The 21,951-nt window shown below is 36.7% G+C and overlaps 1 protein-coding gene across 3 annotated transcripts in view; it reads right to left on the bottom strand.

Moving 5' to 3' along the window:
* LOC132002655 (bifunctional heparan sulfate N-deacetylase/N-sulfotransferase 3) overlaps positions 1-21,951 on the bottom strand; it is a 175,653-nt gene that overhangs the window by 25,657 nt on the left and 128,045 nt on the right. For all 3 annotated transcript variants that reach the window (XM_059377783.1, XM_059377788.1, XM_059377785.1), the window contains exons 7-8: positions 4,453-4,635; positions 1,996-2,092 (exon numbers count right to left, since the gene is read on the bottom strand). In XM_059377783.1, coding sequence (XP_059233766.1) covers positions 1,996-2,092; positions 4,453-4,635 — 280 coding nt within the window. The remainder of the gene's footprint in view (positions 1-1,995; positions 2,093-4,452; positions 4,636-21,951) is intronic.

The raw sequence follows: 21,951 nt of genomic DNA, 5'->3' as shown, positions 1-21,951 counted from the left end.
AAATTATTCAGAAAAATGCCTTTGCTAAAAACTGAAGTTAAAATGAAGCTCTTTTATTTTTATGAAACTGATCAGAAGATGTTTCTCCACTTAAAATATCAATTTCATAAAATATTGCTATACATAGTAACATGGATGAATCTCAAAAGCATTATCTTAAGTGAAAGAAGTCAAAAACAAAGGATTGTACATTTAATGCTTCCATTTATATGAAAGTCTAGAAAAGGCAAAACTGTAGTAGCCAAAAGTAGTTTCCTGTGACTGAGGATGGGGAGGGGCATTGACTACAAAGCATGTGAATGGAGAAACCTTTTAGGGAGACAGAAGTGTTTTTTTTTTTTTTTGTTGTTGTTGTTGTTGTTTGTTTGTTTTTGAGATAGAAGTGTCAGTGTTGTGGTGGTTATACAACTGTGCATGATTGTCAAAATTCATAAAAATTTGCACTAAAATTGGTGAATTTTTTTACATGTAAATTATACCACTACAAAACTGGGGAAAATTTAGTTTCTATAAAAAGGAGATAAAAATTTTTCTTCCAAAGTTAAATGTCATATACAATTGTAACTAAACATTTGGAAATCCAACTGAGTTTAAGATGGCAAATAATGGTTTTGTCATCTATCCCTGATTTTAAAATGTCTGCACATCTAGCAGGAAACAAGAGGATGAACTTCCTGTGGGACTTTCTGAAGTGAATTTGATATGCCAAGCTTCAGAGAGATGTGATCAGTAATTACAGTGGGAGTTCCTGAAGAGACTTCAGTTTAAATGTTTTTCTAGTTGTCTCTTCACTTTAAATAGATACAGACAAATAAATAAGGATGAGAAGAGTTTTTTTTGTTTGTTTGTTTTTTAGGATTATGGTGTATTCTTTTTTTTTTTTTAAGATTTTATTTATTTTATTTGACAGACAGAGATTACAAGAAGGCAGAGAGGCAGGCAGAGAGAGAGAGATTGGAGGAAGCAGGCTCCCTGCTGAGCAGAGAGCCCGATGCGGGACCCGATCCCAGGACCCTGAGATCATGACCTGAGCCGAAGGCAGCGGCTTAACCCACTGAGCCACCCAGGCGCCCCGATAAGAGTTTTTTTTTTTTTTTTTTAATCACATTTATTATTGTTTTCAAATTGATATTGGCAAATGGGACCAAGAGAAAATGAATAGGCTAAACTTTCTGTGTACATTACATAAAATCTTCCCTAGTTATTTTTGGACAAATGAGGAAATGGTAGGTATTCCCCTCAGAAAGGTATATGGCTGAAATGGCTGTTTTCTGTGAAGCCAGAATCCAAGAACGCCAAATAATTTATCATACAGGATACAGCATGGGTGTCTGGCATTTTAAAGTTTCCACTGGGCTTCATTTTAATACTGATTCTTAAAGAAACGAGAAGTTTATGGAGAAAAAATTGCATGCCAATTTAAGAAAAGGTGCAAAAGATTTCTCCTGGGTGTGAGTAAATACCTTTGGTTAGCACAAAGTTTTATTTATGTCTGGAATTCTGCTTGTCAAACATCCTTTAGATTTTTAGAAAACAGTCATCTCTGCAAAAAATAATTTAGAAATAAACTACATCAGGAAGATGGTAGAAAGAGGCTGATTTTCTGGAAGGGATTGATTATAAAGAGTTGTAGATACTTATATGTATCTGCCTTGACTTTTGATGAATTCCTCTAGATGTGATTCATTTTGATTTTAGAAATGTTAGCAACAACACCTTTCAATTTAGGTCTTAGGAAAAAAATTAACATTTGCTGTCAAACTGACTGTTAAACATCCAAACCACATGACACTTATTTTCATCATTTTCACTTAAAAAAATTCCTTTACAAGCATTTAAGTACATTATCAAGCTAAACAGATTATATCAGAGAACAAAATGTGTTATTCATTCATCAGTACTTATAAGAATTTTGAAAACACATTGTGACTTGAACTCACTGTCTAGTCATTGGGAGTTTTGCACTGTTTGGTAATCATAACAAAAAGCTCTCACCAGTTTTCTGGGGTCCTATTACCAAGAATTTTGGTAAGCGATCACAGGTTTTTTCTTTTGACCAAATGTCTCTGTGGCGTTTGTCATCACAAGGATTCTAAATGGGAGAAGAATATAGAGATGTATTTTTTTGGTGAATGTCCAATGTGTGCTAAGAGTTTCAACTTTTTCTTTTTTTTTAAGATTTTATTTATTTATTTGACAGAGATCACACGTAGGCAGAGAGGTAGGCAGAGAGAGAGGGAAGCAGGTTCCCCGCTGAGCAGAGAGCCTGATGTGGGGCTCGATGCCAGGACCCTGAGACCATGACCTGAGCTGAAGGTAGAGGCTTAACCACTGAGCCACCCAGGTGCCCCGAGTTTCAACTATTTTTTTTAAAAAAGATGTACTTATTTATGTTAGCGAGAGAAACAGGGAGTGAGTAGGGGGAGGGGTAGAGGAAGAGGGAGAGAATCTCAAGCAGACTCTCTGCTGAGTGCGGAGCCCAAGGAGGGACTCGATCTAATGACCCTGAGATCATGACCAGAGCTGGAATGAAGAGTCAGATGCTTAACCAAGTGAGCCATCAGGTGCCCTGAGTTATTCAACTCCTGTCCTTAAAGAGATATTCCAGGAAACAGAGTCATGGTCATGTGTCTTCTTTTAAATGAAGACCTTGAAGCGGCATCAGGGAAGCTTTCAAGTAACTCCTTTCCATCCTGAAGTTGAGTTTCTACTGAGGTGTTGGGGGAGAGGAGACATTTCCACTGTGGGTAACAGCCTCCTAGCACTGAGGATTTAATATTTCTTCTGCTTTTGGCAGTTCTATGTCTTAATTGTGTGTGTGTATGTTTTAAATCGTGAGCCCCAACACAGTGCTGGGCAGAGATTGTGCTTCCTGATAACACGAAGGAAGGTACCCTCTTGCCATTCAATAAATAACTGAAATACAAGGTGTAAGGTTTTTATTCTGAGTAACTTTGAGTTATCTTGCTGCGTGCGCTTCAAAGAGGTACCCATCTGGCCATAATAAAACTATTTAAAGAGAGAGCAAAACACTTTTCAGTTGCCTTCAGAGGTTGGTAATTGTGTATAAAACTATAACTTTACGGATTATAATCCTAAAAAGCACCAGATTTTGGCAAAAAGGGTAAAATGAAGGTGAATTACCACCTCAGGGACCTGCTTTTGGTGTATAGTACCTGAACCAAAACGACTATATAAGATGGATCTAGTACATCCTTAATTTAGTACATCCTTAATTTCAACCACAAAGCACACATTATGTGAAGAATTGAAGTACCCTTTAATACTATTTCAGATATAGCAATCAGGACAGTCCTCTATTTCTATTAATATTACGGATATATGTAGTTAAATAAACTCTTTGGTTATTTACAATAAGCAACACATTAGTTAAGACTAAAGTGAGGGTATTCTTTTTGGCTGCTGTTCTGGAAAAAAAAAAAGAGTTGTTTCAAACCTGTCACCTCATAATGATTTCAGTTTAAAAATAAGGTATTGAGGTGCCTAGGTGGCTCAGTCTTTTAAGCACCTGCCTTCAGCTCAGGTGAAGCTTCAAAATGCATGATCTTGGGGTCTTGGGATGGAGCCCCGTGTTGGGTCCCTGCTCAGTGGGGAGTCTGCTTCTTCCTCTCTCTCTGCTCCTCCCCTTGCTCATGTTCTCTCTTTCTCTCAAATAAATAAAATTTTTAAGGAAATAAAAAAAAATTAAAAGTGTTAAATCCGCAGGAAAATTGCATGTCTTTCCAGTGGCTAACATTTGGTGATATTTTGTAGTGGTTAAGAAAAAAAGACATGTGTTCTAGCAACTGCAAAGTAATATGTACTGATAATTCCACAAGCATCGACTTCCACATTCTAAAATGTATAGTTAAGTCTCCTGGAGTATCTGTTTGTGGTCAGGCAGCAATCAGATAGATTACATTCAAAGCTGAATGAGCTGAGTATATAGTTCAAAGTTTACTGTGACTTCAGTCTGTGAAATTTACTTAGTTCCACTTCTGATGATTGTTATTATCATCAGCTCTGTTAGTAACTCTCTAGTAACTCAGTAACTCTTGTTTAGAAGAGTGATTAAGAGCACAGCCTCTGGAGCCAGATGGCCTGGAATTTGCCTAGAATCCAACCTGTTTACCACTCTTCTACTCTTTTTAGCCGATTGCAATCTGCAGATTGATCCCTCACTCCTGACTGAAAACACTGCATCTATGAAACCCTTAGTGGAGGTTTCAGAATTTCATAATTCCTAATGGGCAGAGGGACAGAATTTTGCCCACTATGAAGCAATAATGTAAGACTGCAATTCAGGAAGAAATCGACTAACATTTACAAAATGCATTATTTTTTTTCCCCCAAATGCCTTTACTTTTCAGATTTGTATTATCTCATTGAACTCTAAGATATGTTTATGTTTATGGGATTAATTAATTATACCAATTATTGAAACCATGTTACCTGCCAGAGAGGGTCTTTTTGATCAGGAAAGAGCTCAAAATACTTGTGAGCCAGCTGCGCTGGGGGCAGGGTCTGAAGTCGCAAGTTGGTCCAGCTCTGCACGAAGTTGGCCAGATTAACAAATGTATATAGTCCCAGGCGGTCATTCCCATAGTTGGACAGATGTGTCATGAAAATGCTGATCTGAAAAAGGCAAATGACTTCAGTGTAAACACGAGTTATTTTAACCCTAGGGGGCAGCGCAATCATAGCAATGCTAGTTTTTTTCCAGTAGTCTTTGCACAGGGTTTCAATTCATGTTGTATTTCTGAATTGTGGGCAAATCCCAGATACTCTCATTATATTAATGCACATTAGAGGATGTGTTATTAATAAGACTTGGTGAACACTTTTTTTTGAGATTTTAATATATTTCATAACAACAACAACAACAACAATCAAAACAAGTCCAACTGCCATATATCCATGTTGGTGCAATTACTTTGATGCTGAATAGCATCCTAGATGCTCACACATAATTGCTTCATTATATCAGTGACCTAATTTGTGGCAGCAGAATCCCAAGAGATTGGAATTTTATAATTTCAATCTACTTAATTTGGCTTATAAGGTAGTACTTCCCATTAAAGAATATAAGTAATCAGAGTATCACCATTAGTAGCATGAACTGAATATCGTCTGATTTGTATTTAATAGAGGCCACAATAACACAAGACTAGGGACTGAATTTTTCCTAAAATAAGTATTAACTATTTTCCATCAATAACACTCTCAAACCCATTTCCATAGTCATTGGGTCTCTTATTTCGAATATCAGATACCTCCTTTAAGACAAGTATTCAGTGTTTAGCTAGATAAAATCAACTCTTCCTATGAAAGCAGCTGACCTAGATTGAATTCATGCACTGAAAACAAAATCACAGCATTTTCTTCATAATAAAATAAATTTAAATTCTACAGGTTTGATTAAATTGGTCTAGAATGTAGAATGGGCTTTTTGAAGCTATTGCTTCAAGTGAATGCAAATAGTTTTTGTTGGTGAACTGTTGACAAATGGAAATAATTCTGCATGAGATTTTCTATGGCAAAGAAACCACTGTCCCATTTATGCTGCTATAAAAAAGATCATAAAAATAATTCATGTGATAATAGTACTTTCCTAAAATATATAATGTCGTGTGAATTAATAGTAATAATAGTTATTATAATCATTATAATAATGAATATAATAGGTTCATTCATTAGAGACTGAAAGAAATGTTCAAGGAAATTTATTGAGGTAAAGTAGGAGAGATGAGAGAATGGTTACATTAAGATTTGATACAATGAATCAGAAAAAATCTAATTACAACTATGAATAAGAGGAAACAGCGATATCCTTTATTCTATAGAATAAGTCCTGTTGGCTTTTATATGAAAAGCTTCAACTGTGATCAAGAATATTGAACTGTATTTCTATTCACTCTGCCTGAACATATTTTAAGTCCTAGAACTTTCACAAATAAAATACGTTGCGAGTGACTTTAAATAGCTACCAGGGAACTGATGCAGTCATGGAATTGATAAACAAGACTTTTACTATATTGGGTATTTCTGAAAAATGAGACTTCTAAAATTTAACCTTCTGTTTATTTTTATAGTAGCTTCAGTTCTATGTGTTGTTCCCCTTTCCTTTCTTCTCCAAAATTTATCAAAAAATCACCTGTTGAGAGACTCAAGACAATCATGTTACATTTGAAAATTCCTTTCTAATGTCTGTTAGAGGCAGTCTTTCATCATTTGTTTGTTTGTTTATTTATTTATTTATTTGACACAGAGAGAGAGAGAGAGAGAGAGAGCACACAAGCAGGCAGAGAGGCAGGCAGAGAGAGGGAGGAAGCAGGCTCCCTGTGGAACAGAGAGCCTGATGTGGGGCTCGATCCCAGGACCCTGAGATCATGACCTGAGCCGAAGGCAGAGGCTTAACCCACTGAGTCACCCAGGCGCCCCCATCATTTGTTTTATATGCCACATTTTTCAAGTAGCTCAACAAAAACAGCAGAGTACTTCAAGTTGCTTATTAAATGAAAAAATGTTAACACAGTGTAATATGTATATATATATATAAATTAATCTACTTATCCACTGGTTTATATTTCTTGCTTTATTTGTGAGAAATTTATCAATTCATCTATGTGTCTCTATTTTCACTTGAATAGCATCTGCATTGGGCATAAAATGGGATATGTGGAGATACTGTGTGACTTTGTGATACTAACACATTTGAACTCTCTTTGAATTTACATTTCAACCCCGAAAACATTTTACTCTGACATTTAAAGCAGAGTGTCACTGTTTTACCTATATGAGTATAGAAAGTAAAAAATGCTACTCCATCTACTAAAGACAGAGGCACTCCAGAATGAGCTGTGAGCTAGTTAATGACAATGCTTTTGATGAAAGTTAACCTGATTGGAAAAAATTAAGGTAATACTTTTAAGGTGTTGAACTTAATCCTGTAAAAGAAAAGCTACTTAGCTGCTAGCCATGGAACCTTCCCCAGGTTTTCAGCTCTTCTTTTGCATATCTCATTAACATAATGCAAAGTGCATCATTAGCAAAAGGACTGTTTCAATGTGATGGTTTTGTAGTATGTGTTACCTCAAGACATTTTCAGACTTTGAACTCAAGCCTGGGATTGTTTTGTTTTTCTAAGAAATACAGGGTCACGGAGGGAATATAATTGGTCAGAACATAAAATAACTTCTTTTTAAATAGCGTGTCTGTAGGGTGTGTGTGTGTGTGAGAGTGTGTATCACAATATTCTCTCTACACATGGAATATTCTATATCTCTTGCTGAACATGTTACCTCTCCAAGTTTTCTTTATTAATTTTTAGTTAGGAAGGTATGCACTACAAACAACAGGACTAGTGAGAACAGATGTGTAATGACAATATTTTGGTAAAGTAATTAGTTTGTTTTCCAGACAGTATTTCTTTCTTACTCTTGTTCTGACCTATGACAACTATAATGTCGCTTTATTTCTTGGCAATAGTTTCTGCTGGAATAGAAACAAGGAAGCTTGAAAGGGTTACCAGTTCAGGGAAAATAGATACTAATCATTCCCTAGAGAGGATGCCTTTATAATTTTTGAGTGCTTCAGAACTAAGGATTTGTTTGTCTTTTTAAAAAATGTAAATGTATCAAAATAAATTATCTTTATCCAACATGTAGAATCTAATAAGAAAGAAAACGTCATGAAGTTACAACTGCATTTCTACAACAGTTTTTGTTTCATGCATACTATAAGTAATTGTTACCAAAAGGACTAATTAGCTGCTTAAAACTCAAATCATTGGAAACTCTGGAAAAGGTATAAATTTTGTTTAACAGTTGAAAACATTCTTTCTAGCCTGATAGACACAGACATGTTTAACAACATACTCACTATGATTATTTTTCTGTAAAAAGCAAAAGCTAAATGCCAAATAGCATATACAGTGGTATTTATGGAAGAGGAAGCAGATTATCATTTGTAAAAGTGTGGCTAAGAGAAAGGTGTGGGCAGCTTTATCTCACTTTCTAGCCTCAACCATATGATGAATCTAGTAAGTTCCAGGTATTGGAGATGCATGAATCACTACCAAGAAGAATAAGGAGCAAAACATGTGTCCTGGTGTAAAAGCAGTTGACAGCACAGTAATCTGTTTCTTTTGAGGTCAAGGGGAGGGGAGAGGAAATAGGTTGTAAAAAAAAAATACTTCTAATATTTATTATAAACCATGCCATTTATGACCAAATCCACAAACATTTTTCTTATCCTACTGCTAGAAATGCTCTGCCGGGTTTGGGTGTGAAAATATAAATATGTGATGCCCATTCTTGTAAGTAGTATTTGTGGAAAAATGCAGAATTCAAAAGGCACAGAAGAATTTACAGTGAAAAATGTCTGCCTCCCACTTCTGTCCTTCAGCCAAGCAGTTTTGTTTGGGTATTCTTCCAGTTGAACAAAGAATCAAAAGCCTGAACATATATCACAGATCCCATAGGCAGTTTATAAAATTTCAGGTCACCAGACCTTACACTCAGTGATTCTGATTTGCTAGATCTGGAAGATGCCCTGGTACCTGCATTTTATTTTATTTTATTTTAATTTTTTAAAAATATTTTATTTATTTATTTGACAGAGATCACAAGTAGGCAGAGAGGCAGGCAGAGAGAGAGGATGGGAAGGAGGCTCCCTGCTGAGCAACGAGCCCCATGCAGGGCTCGATGCAGGGCTCGATCCCAGGACCCTGAGATCACGACCCGAGCTGAAGGCAGAGGCTTAACCCACTGAACCACCCAGGCGCCCCTGGTACCTGCATTTTAGATCATTCCCATTGTCTTGATGCAGGTACCACTGAAATATAATTTGAGGAAAACTGGCTAGACCCATTGTTTTTTCTCATGGAAAAGATTCCATTTGCCAAAAGCCATTGTCTTTTTGTAGTTTGTTTTGAATACATTTTAAAAACAGACGTGTCCTGTTAAGTCCATAAGTGTATTTTGATGTCCTAGCCTCAGAACTATCCCTAGCACAAAGAACTTGATAAGTAAGTGCTCTTGGCCTGCCTTTTGAGGGTTTCTGTACTGTTGACATATGTATGTAGATGCACAGAAAGCTGATTAACAAGAAGAGAGAGAGAGGGAGATCTGGCCCATATAGACATGTGCAACTGGTTCCTAATTCCCCTTCAATCCTATGTTTATTATTATTACTATTACTATTATTTTTTTTTAAAGATTTTATTTATTTATTTGACAGACAGAGATCACAAGCAGGCAGAGAGGCAGGCAGAGAGAGAGAGAGTGGGGGAAGCAGGCTCCCTGCTGAGCAGAGAGCCTGATGCGGTGCTCAATCCCAAGACCCTGGGATCATGACCAGAGCCGAAGGCAGAGGCTTTAACCCATTGAGCCACCCAGGCGCCCCTATTACTATTATTTTTTAACCAAAGCAAAATTTTTCTCCATTTCCACATGTACTTCTCAGATTCCTTTTTTTTTAATTTAATTTTTTAATTTATTTTCAGCATAACAGTATTCATTATTTTTTTCACCACACCCAGTGCTCAGATTCTTATTACCTTATCACGTCTCCATTGAAAAGACTGATTTGCATATTTATTTTTACTTTTTTCATGGCATTTAAAATGTTGTGTGGCAGAGGACAAACATACAGTAATTCTTTGGAGAAAAAAAAGGAAAACAGTTTATATTTATGAGGTAGGAATCAAACTCTGGGAGTCCATTTTTACTATCATGAAAATATATGAGTTCCACCATGGGCAAGATTGCCCTCCATTACATAAGCACAGGTCTTTCTGGAAAATAAATAAATAAAAAAAATCTGGATTAGAAGGCTATTCTAATGATGGTTTGAACCCACAAATAGTTCCTCATTGCCTTCTGAATTAAATAAAATTCAGGATGTCATCCTTAGTGATGACATCGTTCTAGGTGACCTTTACAATCTTCCCTTGTATCCTGGTTCTGTTCCTCAGGCACCAGTCAGCTTGGCTTCCTCACTCCCTGCCGGTGCTTCCTGGTCTTGCCTACGTCTTGGCCGACCTCCATGGCTTTGTTTATGCAGTTTCTTCTGTCTGCACTTTTCTACCTATCTCAATTCTATATATATATCCTGCTTCAATTCTATATATATATATATGTAGATATAGATATAGATATATCAATTCTATAGATCTATCTATCTATATATATATCTCTACGTCTTCAGATCTCTCCAAGCAAATTCAGTCTTTTAACAAAATGAGCTCCAGAGCACCACTGTTAGGTCTTTCCAACATTTTCTTACTCTGGCTTGTATTATCCTTTTTAAAAAGTTATTGCTTTATTTGTGTCTAGATTGCTAACTTCCCTGGGGCTGACACAGTGCCATTTCAACTTTATTCTCTGAACTACTTGTGATATTTGGCATGTGCCTTGAGTTGGCACCACTTGTCTCATTTGTAAGGTGGGGAAAATCTAGGGTTAGTTGTTTTTTCAGTGCCATTCGTTCTGGTAAATCCTTAGCACCATTCAAATTGTGGCCTTCTTAATGATTGATTTTCACCTCTGTTTACCTGTAGTCCTCTGCCTGTTTACCTGTAGTCCTCTGCCCGAATCCTGCCTAGTCTTCACTTACTCGACCACCCTCCTGCTTCTGTTTCCTGTGAAACTTCCTTTGTAAATAAACTAGATCTTTTAGGCCTTTGACTTTGGCCTGCACAGTGGTTAAGACACACCACAGAGGCTCTTAACTCTAGGAAACAAACTGATGGTTGCTTGAGGGGAGATGGGTGGGGGTTGGGGTAACTGGGTGATGGGCATTAAGGAGGGCGCTTGAAGGAATGAACACTGGGTGTTTTATGTAAGTGATGAATCCCTAAATTCTACCTCTGAAACTAATGATACACTCTATGTTAACTAAATACAATTTAAATAAAAAATGTATAAAACAATAAATAAAAATGCCCAATTTTCATTTAAAAAATGGGTTCTGCTACCTACTGGTTTGTTGATTTTTAATTTACTCGTCTAAAAGAAAAAAAAAAGATATAAAAAAGTAACTATCTCACTGTGTTGTTTTGTTAATTGAGTTCAATAAAACAAAACATTTAAAGAACTGCTTGATTACATAGTAATTGCTTAATAAATTATAGCTATTTATTGTTGTTATTGTCCATATATTATTAGTATTTTGGAGGAATACCAAAATAGCTTATAGCTTCCTTCCAGCGGTTCATCAACCTTATCTATATCTCTAGGATCTTAATTCTCGTTTTTTTCTGCATCTGTCAGGGTCCATCTGATCACTTGCTCTAGCAGGCAGGATTCTGTGGTGAACAATTAGAACTCGTCTCCTACTATCACATTCAGATATCCCAAATCATCTTTTTGCGTGAGACTTTATATCAATTTTTCATTCAGTTCTTTCAGTTTCCACATTCCACGTATGGATTGTTCAGCACACTAGAGAAAAGAACACATAATGCCCAATCTCAGTGACGCCTCCATACTCCTGGAGATTCTTACTCAAGATCTTCAGTTCCCTTCAGCGGCTCAATGTTCCCTCCTGCCCTTGAGGCCTTCCGTTTCACCTCCACTCTCCTCAACCTCCCTAGGTATCCCTCACATGATCAGCTGGGAGTAATGGTCATCAGGCAGGAGCTCTTTCAACTTTCTAGTGCCCTTAACAGACATTTGTCCTTTTCCCCCAGTTTTATTGAGAAATAACTGGCATACGTTATTGTGTAAGTTTGAGGAGGACAGCGTGATGGCTTGATTACATATATTGTGATATGATTACCACAGGAGGTTCAGCTAACACCCATCTTCTCTTATAGATACAATAAAAAGAAAAGAAAGAGGAAACGAATGAATGGAAGAGTTTTTTCTTGTGATGAGAAACTGAGGATTTACTCTCTTAACATTTTATTTACCATCCAGCAGTGTTAGCTCTAGTCATCACGATGTACTTTACATGCTTAACACTTATTTATTTTATAACTGGACGTCTGTACTTCTTGACCATCTTTCTCTAGTTCCCACTCCTCCCACTCTCTGCCTTTGGTACTCTGTAACTACAAGTCTGATCTTTTTATTTATTTCTTTTCTATGAGTTCGTTTTTCTTTTTAGATTCCGCATATAAGTGAGATCAGACTGCATTTGTCTTTGACTGACTCATTTCACTTAGCCTAATGCCTTCAACATCCATCCCTGTTGTCACAAGTATTAAGATTTCCCCTTTTTTTGTGGCTGAATAGTATTCCAGTGAGTTTGTGTGTATCACGACTTCTTTATCCATTCGTCCATCAGTATATACTTAGGTTGTTCCCATGCCTTGGCTATTGTAAATACTGCTGCCATGAATATGGAGGTACAGACATCTTTTTGAGTTAATGTTTCATACATTCCCAGAAGTGGAGTTGCTAGACTACAAAAATTAAAGACTGTCTTTAATTTTTTGAGGATTCTTCATACTGTTTTCCACAGTGGTTATATAAATTTACAATTTACACAGGGTTTCCCTTTTCTCTACATCTATGCCAGCATTTCCTATGGCTTATTCTTTTGATGATGGCCATTCTAACAGGTATGAGGTGATAGCTTTTTGTGGCTTTGACTTGCTTTTCCCTAATGACTAGTGATGTTGGCATCTTTTCGTGTACCCATGCCTTTCATATGTCTTCTTTGGAAAAATGTCTATTCAGACCCTTTGCCCATTTTAAGTTATTTTTATTTGTTGTTTGTTTTTCTTTTCTTTTTTATATTTATTTTCTATTGAGTTGTGTGAGTTCTTTAAATGTTTTGAATATTGACTCCTTATTAGATATATAGTTTGCAAATATTTTTTCCCATTCTGTAGGTTGTCTGTTCCTCTTTGATGGTTTCTTTTGCTATACAGAAGCTTTTTAGTTTGATGTAGTCCCATTAGTTTATTTTTGATTTGTTGCTTGTGCTTTAGGTGTCCTATCCAAAAAATCATTACTGTGACCGATGTCAAGGAATTTTGTTCCTCTGTTTTCTTCCAGGTCTTACATTTAAGGCTTAAACCATTTTGGGTTAATTTTTGTGAATGGTGTAAGAAATAGGTTCACTTTCATTCTTTTACATGTGAATATTCAATTATCCCAACATCATTTTTTGAAGAGACTCTCTTGTCTTCACTGAGTATTCTTAGCTCCCTTGTCAAATATTAGTGGACTGACTATGCTTGGCTTTGTTTCTGGGCTCTCTATTCTATTTTGTTACTCTCTTTGCCTGTTTTTATGCCAGTACCATACTGTGTTCATGCCCATAGCTTTATAGTACAGCTTGAAATCAGGAAGTATGATACTTCCTGCTTTGTTCTTCTTTCTCAGGGTTTTCTTTGGCTATTTAGGGGCTTTGTTCCCAATAAATTTTAGAGATTTTATTCTACTTCTATAAAAAATGGCATTGAGGCCACGATTGCCAAACTATGGAAAGAGCCAAGATGCCTTTCAGCAGATGAATGGACAAAGAAGATATGGTCCATATATTCAATATTAATATATTCAATGAATATTCACATATTGAATGGAATATTATGCCTTCATCAGAAAGAATGAATACCCAACTTCTGTATCAACATGGATGGGAGATTATGCTGAGTGAAATAAGTCAAACAGAGAGAGTCAATTACCAGATGGTTTTACCTACTTGTGGAGCATAAGGAATAACATGGAGGACATTAGGAGAAGGAAAGTAAAAGTGAATTGGGGGAAATCAGAGGGGGAGACAAAGCATGAGAGACTGTGGACTCTGAGAAACAAAGAGGGTTTTGGAGGTGGAGGAATAGGTGAGCCTGGTGATGGGTATTAAGGAGGACATGTATTGTGTGGAGCATTGGCTATGGTACATAAGCAATGAATCAGGGAACACTGAAAAAATAAAATAAAATTTTAAAAAATGCCATTAAAGGTGCCTGGGTGGCTCAGTGGGTTAAAGCCTCTGCCTTAGGCTCAGGTCATGATCTTAGGGTCCTGGGATGGAGCCCCACATTGGGCTCTCTGCTCAGTGTTATCTGTAAATAGAGACAGTTTTATTTTTTTCTTTCCAATTCTGATAACTTTTTCTTTTTCTAGCCAAATACTCTAGCTAGGACTTCTAGTACTATGTTGAATTGACGTGGTAAGAGTGGGCACCCTTGTTTCTAATTTTAGAGGAAAATTTTCATCCTTTCACCACTGAGTATGATGTTAGCTCTGGGCTTGTTGTATATGCATGCCCCTTATTATGTTGAGATATGTTCCTTTAATGCCTAATTTGTTAAGAGTTTTTATCATGAATGGATGTTGAGTTTTGTCAGGTGCTTTTTCTGCATCTATTGAGATGATCATTTTTTTTTCTTTTCTTTTATTCTGTTACTGTGCTATATTAATGTGATGTGTCACATTAATTGATTAGCTTCTGTTGAACCATCCTTGCATCACAGGGATAAATCCCACAAGATCATGGTGAATGATCCTTTTAATGTGCTGCTGAATTCAGTTAGCTGGTATTTTATTGAGAATTTGTATATCCATGTTCATCAGAAATACTGGCATATAGTTTTCTAGTAGTGTCCTTTTCTGGTTTTGGTATCCCCTTACTACTTGTCTCATTAAATGAGTTAGGGGTTTTTCAAAAAAAATTGAGAAGTATTAGTGTTTTTTAAGTGTTTGGTAAAATTCAGCAGGGAAACCATTTGGTCCTAGGCTTTTCTTCATTGGGAGATTTTTAATTACTGATTCAATTGTCCTACTAATAATTGGTCTATTCAGATTTTTAAAATTTATTCCCGATTCAGGTTTGGTAATTGTATGTATGTTTTTAAGAATTTTTCCATTTCTTTTTAAGTTGTCCAGTTTCTTGGCATATAGTTCTTCATAGTACCTCTTATGGTCCTTTTAATTTCTGTAGTATTAGTTGCAATGTCTCCTTCTTCATTTACAATTTTGTTGATTTGGGTCCTTTCTCTTTTTCCTTGGTTAGTCTAGCTATGGCTTTGTCAATTTTATTTATCTTTTCTAGAAACCAACTCTTGGTTTTCTTAATATTTTCAATTTTTTTCTGTCCTCTATTTCATTTATTTCTGTTCTAATTTTTATTATTTCCTTCTTTTTGCTCACTGTGGGCTCAGTTTGTTCTTTCTCTAGGTTTTTTGAAGTATAGAGTTAGGTTATTTGAAAACTTTTGCTTCCTAATATTGGTGTTTCTTGCTATAAATTTCCTTCTTAGAATGCTCTTGATGCATTGCATAAGTTCTGGTATGGTTACATTTCCACTTTTCTTTGTTTCAAGAAACTTGTTAAAATTTATTTTTAAATTTCTTATTTGATCTAGTGTTTGTTCAGAAAAGTATTTTTTAGTTTCCTTGTGTTTGTGAATTTTCCAGTTTTCCTTTTGTTACTTATTTTTAGTTTCATGCCATTGTATTCAGAAAAGATACCTGGTGTGATTTCAGTCTTCTTGAATTTGCTAAGACTTGTGGCATAACATATGGTCTGTCCTAGATAATGTTCCACGAGTGCTTGAGAAGAACGTACATTCTGCTATTGTTGGATAGAATGTTCTGTATATGTCTGTTAGATCCATTTGGTCTATAGTGTTGTTCAAATCTGGTTTCCTTATTGATTCTCTGTTTGGATAATCAATTCGTTATTGAATGTGGAGAATTAAAATCTCCAACTACTATTGTATTACCATTTAGTTCTCCTTTTAGCTCTGTTAATTTTTGCTTTAAATAGTTTATAGGTGCTCTAGTGTTGGATGCAAAAATATTTACAATTGTTATGGCTTCTTGAGTTACTGGACCTGTATATAGTGACCTCCTTTGTCTCTTTTTACTATTTCTAGTTCAAGTCTACTTCACTGATGTAAGGATAACTACCTCTGCTTTTTTTTGTTACCATTTGCTTGAAATGTATTTTTCTATCCCTTCCCTCTCAGCCCATCCATGTCTTTAAAGCCAAAGTGAGCTTTTTTGTAGGCAGCATGCAGTTGGTTCCTGTGGGTTTTTTTTTTTTTTTTCTAATGGAATCAGCTATTCTGTATCTTTTGATTAGATAATATGCTTATGTTTAAAGTAATTATTGTTAGGGAAAGACCTTTTATTGCCATTTTATTCATTGTTTTCTAGTTGTTTTGTAGATTCATTTTTCCTTTCCATTTTCATTTTCCTTCCTGTTGTCTTTTTTTAATGTGTTTTGATCTCTCTTGATATGACTATGTTCTGGCTTCTTTATCACCTTTGTGCAATTATTGCAAGATTTTTCTTTGTAGTTGCCATGAGGCTCAATAAAATATTGTAAACTTATAACACCCTATTTTAAACTTATAATAACTTAAGCTCAATAAAATTCATATACTTTACACTTTTACTTCTCTTCAGCATATTTTACATTACTACTGTTACAATTCACTTGTTTTTCATATTGTGCAATTAATAACAGATTATAGTATTTATGCTGATTTTTGGTACATATATATATTTTTTTAACTTTTAAGCTAGAATTGTGAGTTATGCACCACTGTTGCCATATTGCAAAATCTAACTTTGACATATATTTGCTATTACCAGTGAGGTTTATGCTATCTTTTTTGTGTTTTTAGGATATTAATTAACGTTTTTTACTTACACTCAGAAAACTCCCTTTAGTATTTCTTGTAAGGCATATATGGTGGTAATGAACTCTCTGTTTTTGTTTGTTTAAGAACATTTTTATATCCTTTATTTCTGAAGGATTGTTTTGCTGGATATACAATTTTTGGTTGAGTTATTTTCTTTCAATATTTTGAATATGTCATCCCATTTTCTCCTGGCCTGAAAAGTTTCTGTTGAGAAATCCACTGATAGCCTAATGGAGGTTCCTTTGTATGTAACTTCTTTCTTTCTTCTTGCCCCTCTTAAATTCTTTCTTTGTCTCTGACTTTTGATAATTTAACTGAATGTGTTTTGATGTATCCCTATATAGGTTTAACCTATTTAGGATTCTTTGGGTCTCACAGATTTGGATAACCTTTCCTTTCACAGGTTTGGGAACTTTTAAGGCATTATTACTTTAAATATATTTTCTGTTCTTTTCTTGTCCTCTTCTTTTTCTGGAATTCTCATAATACAAAAATGTGTTTCTTTTCATTGTGTCCTATAATTTTCACAAGTTTTCTTCATTCTTTTTCATTTTTTCTTTTGCTTCTCTCAGTAATTTCCAATGTCCTATGCTCCAGGTTGCTAACTCTTTATTCTGTGAGGTTGAGTGTACTTTTGAAACTCCATTAAGTTCTTCAGTCCAGTTATTGCATTTTTATCTCTCTTTTGATGGTTGCTATTTTTTTTTTTTTTTGCCAAGCTTCTCATTTTGTCATGTACTGTTTTCCTAATTTCCTTTAGTTGTCTATCTGTGTTTCCTTGTAGTTCACTAAGATCCTCAAAAGGATTATTCTGAATTCTTTTTCTGACAGTTCTTAGAGTCAGATATTGGAGATTTATTAGGTATCTTGTTTTGTTTTGTTTTTGGTAGTGTCATATTTACCTGATATTTCATGGTCCTCGATTCCTTGCATTGTATCTGTATATTTTCATAATGGGACTCCTCTTCCAGACTTAACAGTTTGCCCTGGCAGAGACAGTTCTTCACTAGCCAGTTCAGTTTGGGTTTCTGGGTATGTTTGCTAGTAATACCTTTGGACAAGTGGGGCCTGCTATGGTCTATTTGTGGGTGAGACAACTGTTGAAGCCCTGAGAACAGGGATGGGGGATTTGCCAGTAGTTGAGAACAGCTGGATAATCAAGTTGGCTTACTTCTATACCCAAGAAAGGCTGTAGGATGGACTCTGCAGTTGCCTGAATTCTCTGGTCATGTTTACTAAATGCTTGACACTGAGTACTACATTCAGTAGTGGATAGGGCTGTGAATTAGCTTTCCTGCCTTGGCAGGGCAGCAGGCCAGGGCCCAGGGCCTATACTCATTGTTAGGGGGCTCCAATCAGACCTGAGTATTCATGGAATTCCCTGGTCTGAAGAAACTACCAGTTTTTCTCTGTAGACAAGGCAAGCCACAGGCTGTGCTCTCTGTTCAAATTCCACTGTACATAGGGCTGTTTAATGGTCTGTACAACTTCCTGTTCTCTGATTAGTTTCTCCAGTCAGATAGGCTGAAGGATTTATTCAGCAATGAGTGGAGCTATGAGTTAAATTCCCAGAATGGGAGCAATGGAATAAACAGCTCTAAAACTGGTAGAGCACTTTGTTGTTATAAGTTCCCTGGCTGCACAGGGCCACTGGCTTTGCTCAGTAAACCATTGGTTCTGTCTGTTCTTCTCTTGGCTTGAGTGCCCCCAGGCCTCAGAGATTTCGGGTAGTTTTGTCAGTCCTTCTGGTCAGATGGGGCTGGAAGATGGTTAGCTGGGGCTTCTCAGTGTGTTGGGCTACATCTCAACCCCTTGTCTGGGTTGAAGCTCCTTGTCTGGGCGACTGCAGGCTACTCTCAATATCCTAAATAGGCTGTCTAGTTGGGATGGGCCAGGAGACACTCTTAGCTGTGGCTATGAATTAATTCCCCTGTCTGTGCATAGCATGGAAAGTCTCCATATCTGGTACTGGCTTTGCTCCGAGGGTGACTGACTCTGCTCTCCTACCTCTTGGCTCAAGTGCCACTGGTCACATAGCTTCCAGGAGTTGTCACCAGCCTTCTGGTCAGTGGGGCTGAAAGGGACTCTTCACAGTTGGTGAGGAAGTGACTCAGCACTTAGCCTGTGTGGGCAAAGCAGGCTGTAGGGCTGGTAGAACTCTTCATTTGAAGATCTGAATCAGGCAGCTTTGTATCCTGCCAAATTCCCTGGTCAGAATGTGCTCCCAACTTGGTCCTGCATATGATCAGAGCTATGGGTGGGGATTACTACTTGGGTACTATAGGGATGAACTTGGACTACCAGGATCTGTATGCTGGTTGTTCCATTTTACTCCCCACTTCTCCAGCACAGCCAGATTTCCAGTGGCTGGGCCCTGCAGATTATCCTGCAGTCCCTATGGTATGAGATCAGAATAAGGGCTCCCACAAAGTGGCCCAAATGCTTGTGCAGGTTGGTTGTCATCTCTGGGTTCTCTTTCCCCACTAGGGGAACTGAAGTGTTAGGAAAGACATCTCTATGTGGTGATATGCTATCCTGTGGGAGGAACAATGTGGCAAACATATGTCACTTCCTACACCAAGTGAGGATGCAGTCTCACTTGGTCTATAAGGTACAAGGCTGTGCTTCAGCCTCACTGCCATGTTCTAGGATTCTCTCAGTGGTGTCTTGCTCTTGAATAGATGTTAGTTGTTCTTGTGAAAGTGAATGAAGTCAGGAATGATCTATGTTGCCAACATGGTCAGCCAGACGTGTTTTATTTTGCATCCAGTACTAATATATCTCCCAGTGCTTTCCACTCCATCTACTTTCAGCTCCCAAGAGATCTCATTCTATCACTTACACCTCTGTTTTCCTCTCTTTTTAGTTCTCTCTACTTGTCCCTCCCTTATACCTGAAAACATGCCTCAATTCCCTCTCATCTTAGGCTCTCACCTCAGTGCTTATCTTTTCTAGCTACTGTCCATCCCAGCCAAATTCTTCAGAAGAGCAGTGTATAGGTGCTGTCTTTAGTCATCAGTTTTGTCTTCCAATCTGGCTTTTGTCCACACCATGCCACTAAAAATGCCCTGTCGAAGACGAGCAATGGCCTCAAATTACATAGTCGTGTGGATATTTGGTAGTTTTAATCCAGGCTGCTGTATTTGGCAATATTCCATTCGACCACACATAAGTTTTTCTCCTTTCTTGTTTTTTTTTGGGTCTGTTTTCTCCTATTTCTCTTTTCCTGGATTCCTCTTTCTCCATGTTCCCCTTGAATCGCTGGTGTTTCTTAGGGTTTTATTTTTTGCTGTCCTTAGGTGGAAGCACCATAATGATTCTCAAATCTCTAACTACCATTCATATATTTGTCCTAAATTTTATACACAAACATCTAAGTTTTTAGTTAATCTGAATATCCCATAGCATCTCACTTTAAACATGGCGAACTTGAGCTCACTATATGCTCACAGGAAAGTGGAAGTAGGTTCTAGGAGAGCAGAGCTCTCATTTACTTCATCATTGCTAGATCCCTGGTACCTAACCACTGGCAGGTGTTCTGTAAATGAATGTTTGAATGAATGAATCTTTACATCAAGAGTTTGTATCCCCAGGACCTCGATCCCAGCATCATGACCTGAGCTGAAGGCAGAGGCTTTAAACCACTGAGCCACCCAGGTGCCCCAAAGAGTAGCTACATTATTCTGTTTTGTCTTCTTAGAGCAGAGGACAAAAAAATCAGTTTTTTTCAGAGATAGCCAGTCTAGTAGTTGTTGTTTATTTATTTGACAGAGGTCACAAGTAGGCAGAGGCAGGCAGATAAAGAGAGGAGGAAGAAGGCTTCCCACTGAGTAGAGAGCCCGACGAGGGGCTCGACCCCAGGATCCCAGGACCACAACCCGAGCCGAAGGCAGAGGCCCCAACCCACTGAGCCACGCAGGAACCCCAAGAGTTTGTGTTCTTTTTGTACTCTGTTTTGTCTGAGGTCACTACTTATCATATTGTCATCAAGCCAAAAAGCTTAGAGTATTCCAAATACTTACAGCTCCTTTTCATAGTTAGCTTATCTGCTTTGTCAATATAATATTTTTTTATAAATCTATTTCTTCCTCTCTATCCCTATGTGTACTTGCCTAGTTCAGCCCCTCTTTGCATTTTGTTCTGTGCTCTTTAAAAGCCTTCTAACTGGTGTTCCTTCTTTCAGTGTTCTCTTCTAATCTGTCCTCTAAAAAAGTGCTGTCCCACATAAATAATTTAAGATTTTTAGTAGTCATATTACAAAATGAAAACAACTGAAATTGTAATAATATATATAATCTGGTATATTAAAAATATTATCATTTCAGCATGTAGTCAACATAAAAATTATTAATGAGATTGTGGCATTTTTTGGGGTAGTTTTCAAAACCTGGTATGTTATTTTTATACTTCCAGTATGTCCCATTGTGGGATAGCCCCATTTCAGGTGTTTAATAGTCACCTGCCATTTGTAGCTACTATACTGTAGAGTGCAGCTTTAAAGTCTGTGCCCTTAATACTTCTAGAGTCCATCATGACTAGACCCTACCTTCTTCTCATTTTCGTATCTTTCCGTTTGCTTTCATTTACTTTCCATTCCAACAAATGCCTCCATGCATTTGTAGATGTTTCTTCTTCCTCCTACCTGGAATACCCTCTTATCTCTTTCCAATCTGTGACATTCCCAGTTTTAGGTGACCGCTACCTCTTATGTATCTCTAATGTATCTTGTGCTGTTTTATAACAACATTGATGTAAGTTGCCTTTGCTCCTTTATGTTACTCTGGCTAAACTGTGAGCTCACCAAGAGCAGGGACCATGTATTTATATCTATAGTTATATGCATGTTTCATTAAAGAAACATTTGTTGAACTTAATTTGATTACAGAATAGACTACTAATGAGTGTTTGTTGAATTGAATTGAAGTCCACCTCATTATGGGTGGGTTTTTTTGGCTGTTAAAAATTACATGTTTAATGTAAGAAATTGGAAAATTTTTTAAAAAGCTAGAAGAAGCCAAAATTGCCTCAAGTTCACCACCTACCCGGAAAGTAATCTATGTTTGCATGTATGTGTGTATGTTTATATATATGTGTGTGTGTATGTATATATATGTGTATACATGTATATATGTGTGTATACACACGTATATATGTATATGTATATATATACGTGTGTATACACACATATATACATGTATATACACATATATACACATACATATGTACATTCACACATACATATTTGCAAAATTTGCATGTACTTTTTAAAATATGGCATAATTTGGTACCTAGTATTTGTTACTTAGCAGTATATCTTTAGCAGCTTACTACATCATTAAAAAT

The sequence above is a fragment of the Mustela nigripes genome, chromosome 1 (assembly GCF_022355385.1).
Source record: "Mustela nigripes isolate SB6536 chromosome 1, MUSNIG.SB6536, whole genome shotgun sequence".
Lineage (NCBI taxonomy): Eukaryota > Metazoa > Chordata > Mammalia > Carnivora > Mustelidae > Mustela > Mustela nigripes.
The sequence above is the reverse complement of the archived record's forward strand: the minus strand, read 5'-3'. Positions and strand labels throughout refer to the sequence as shown.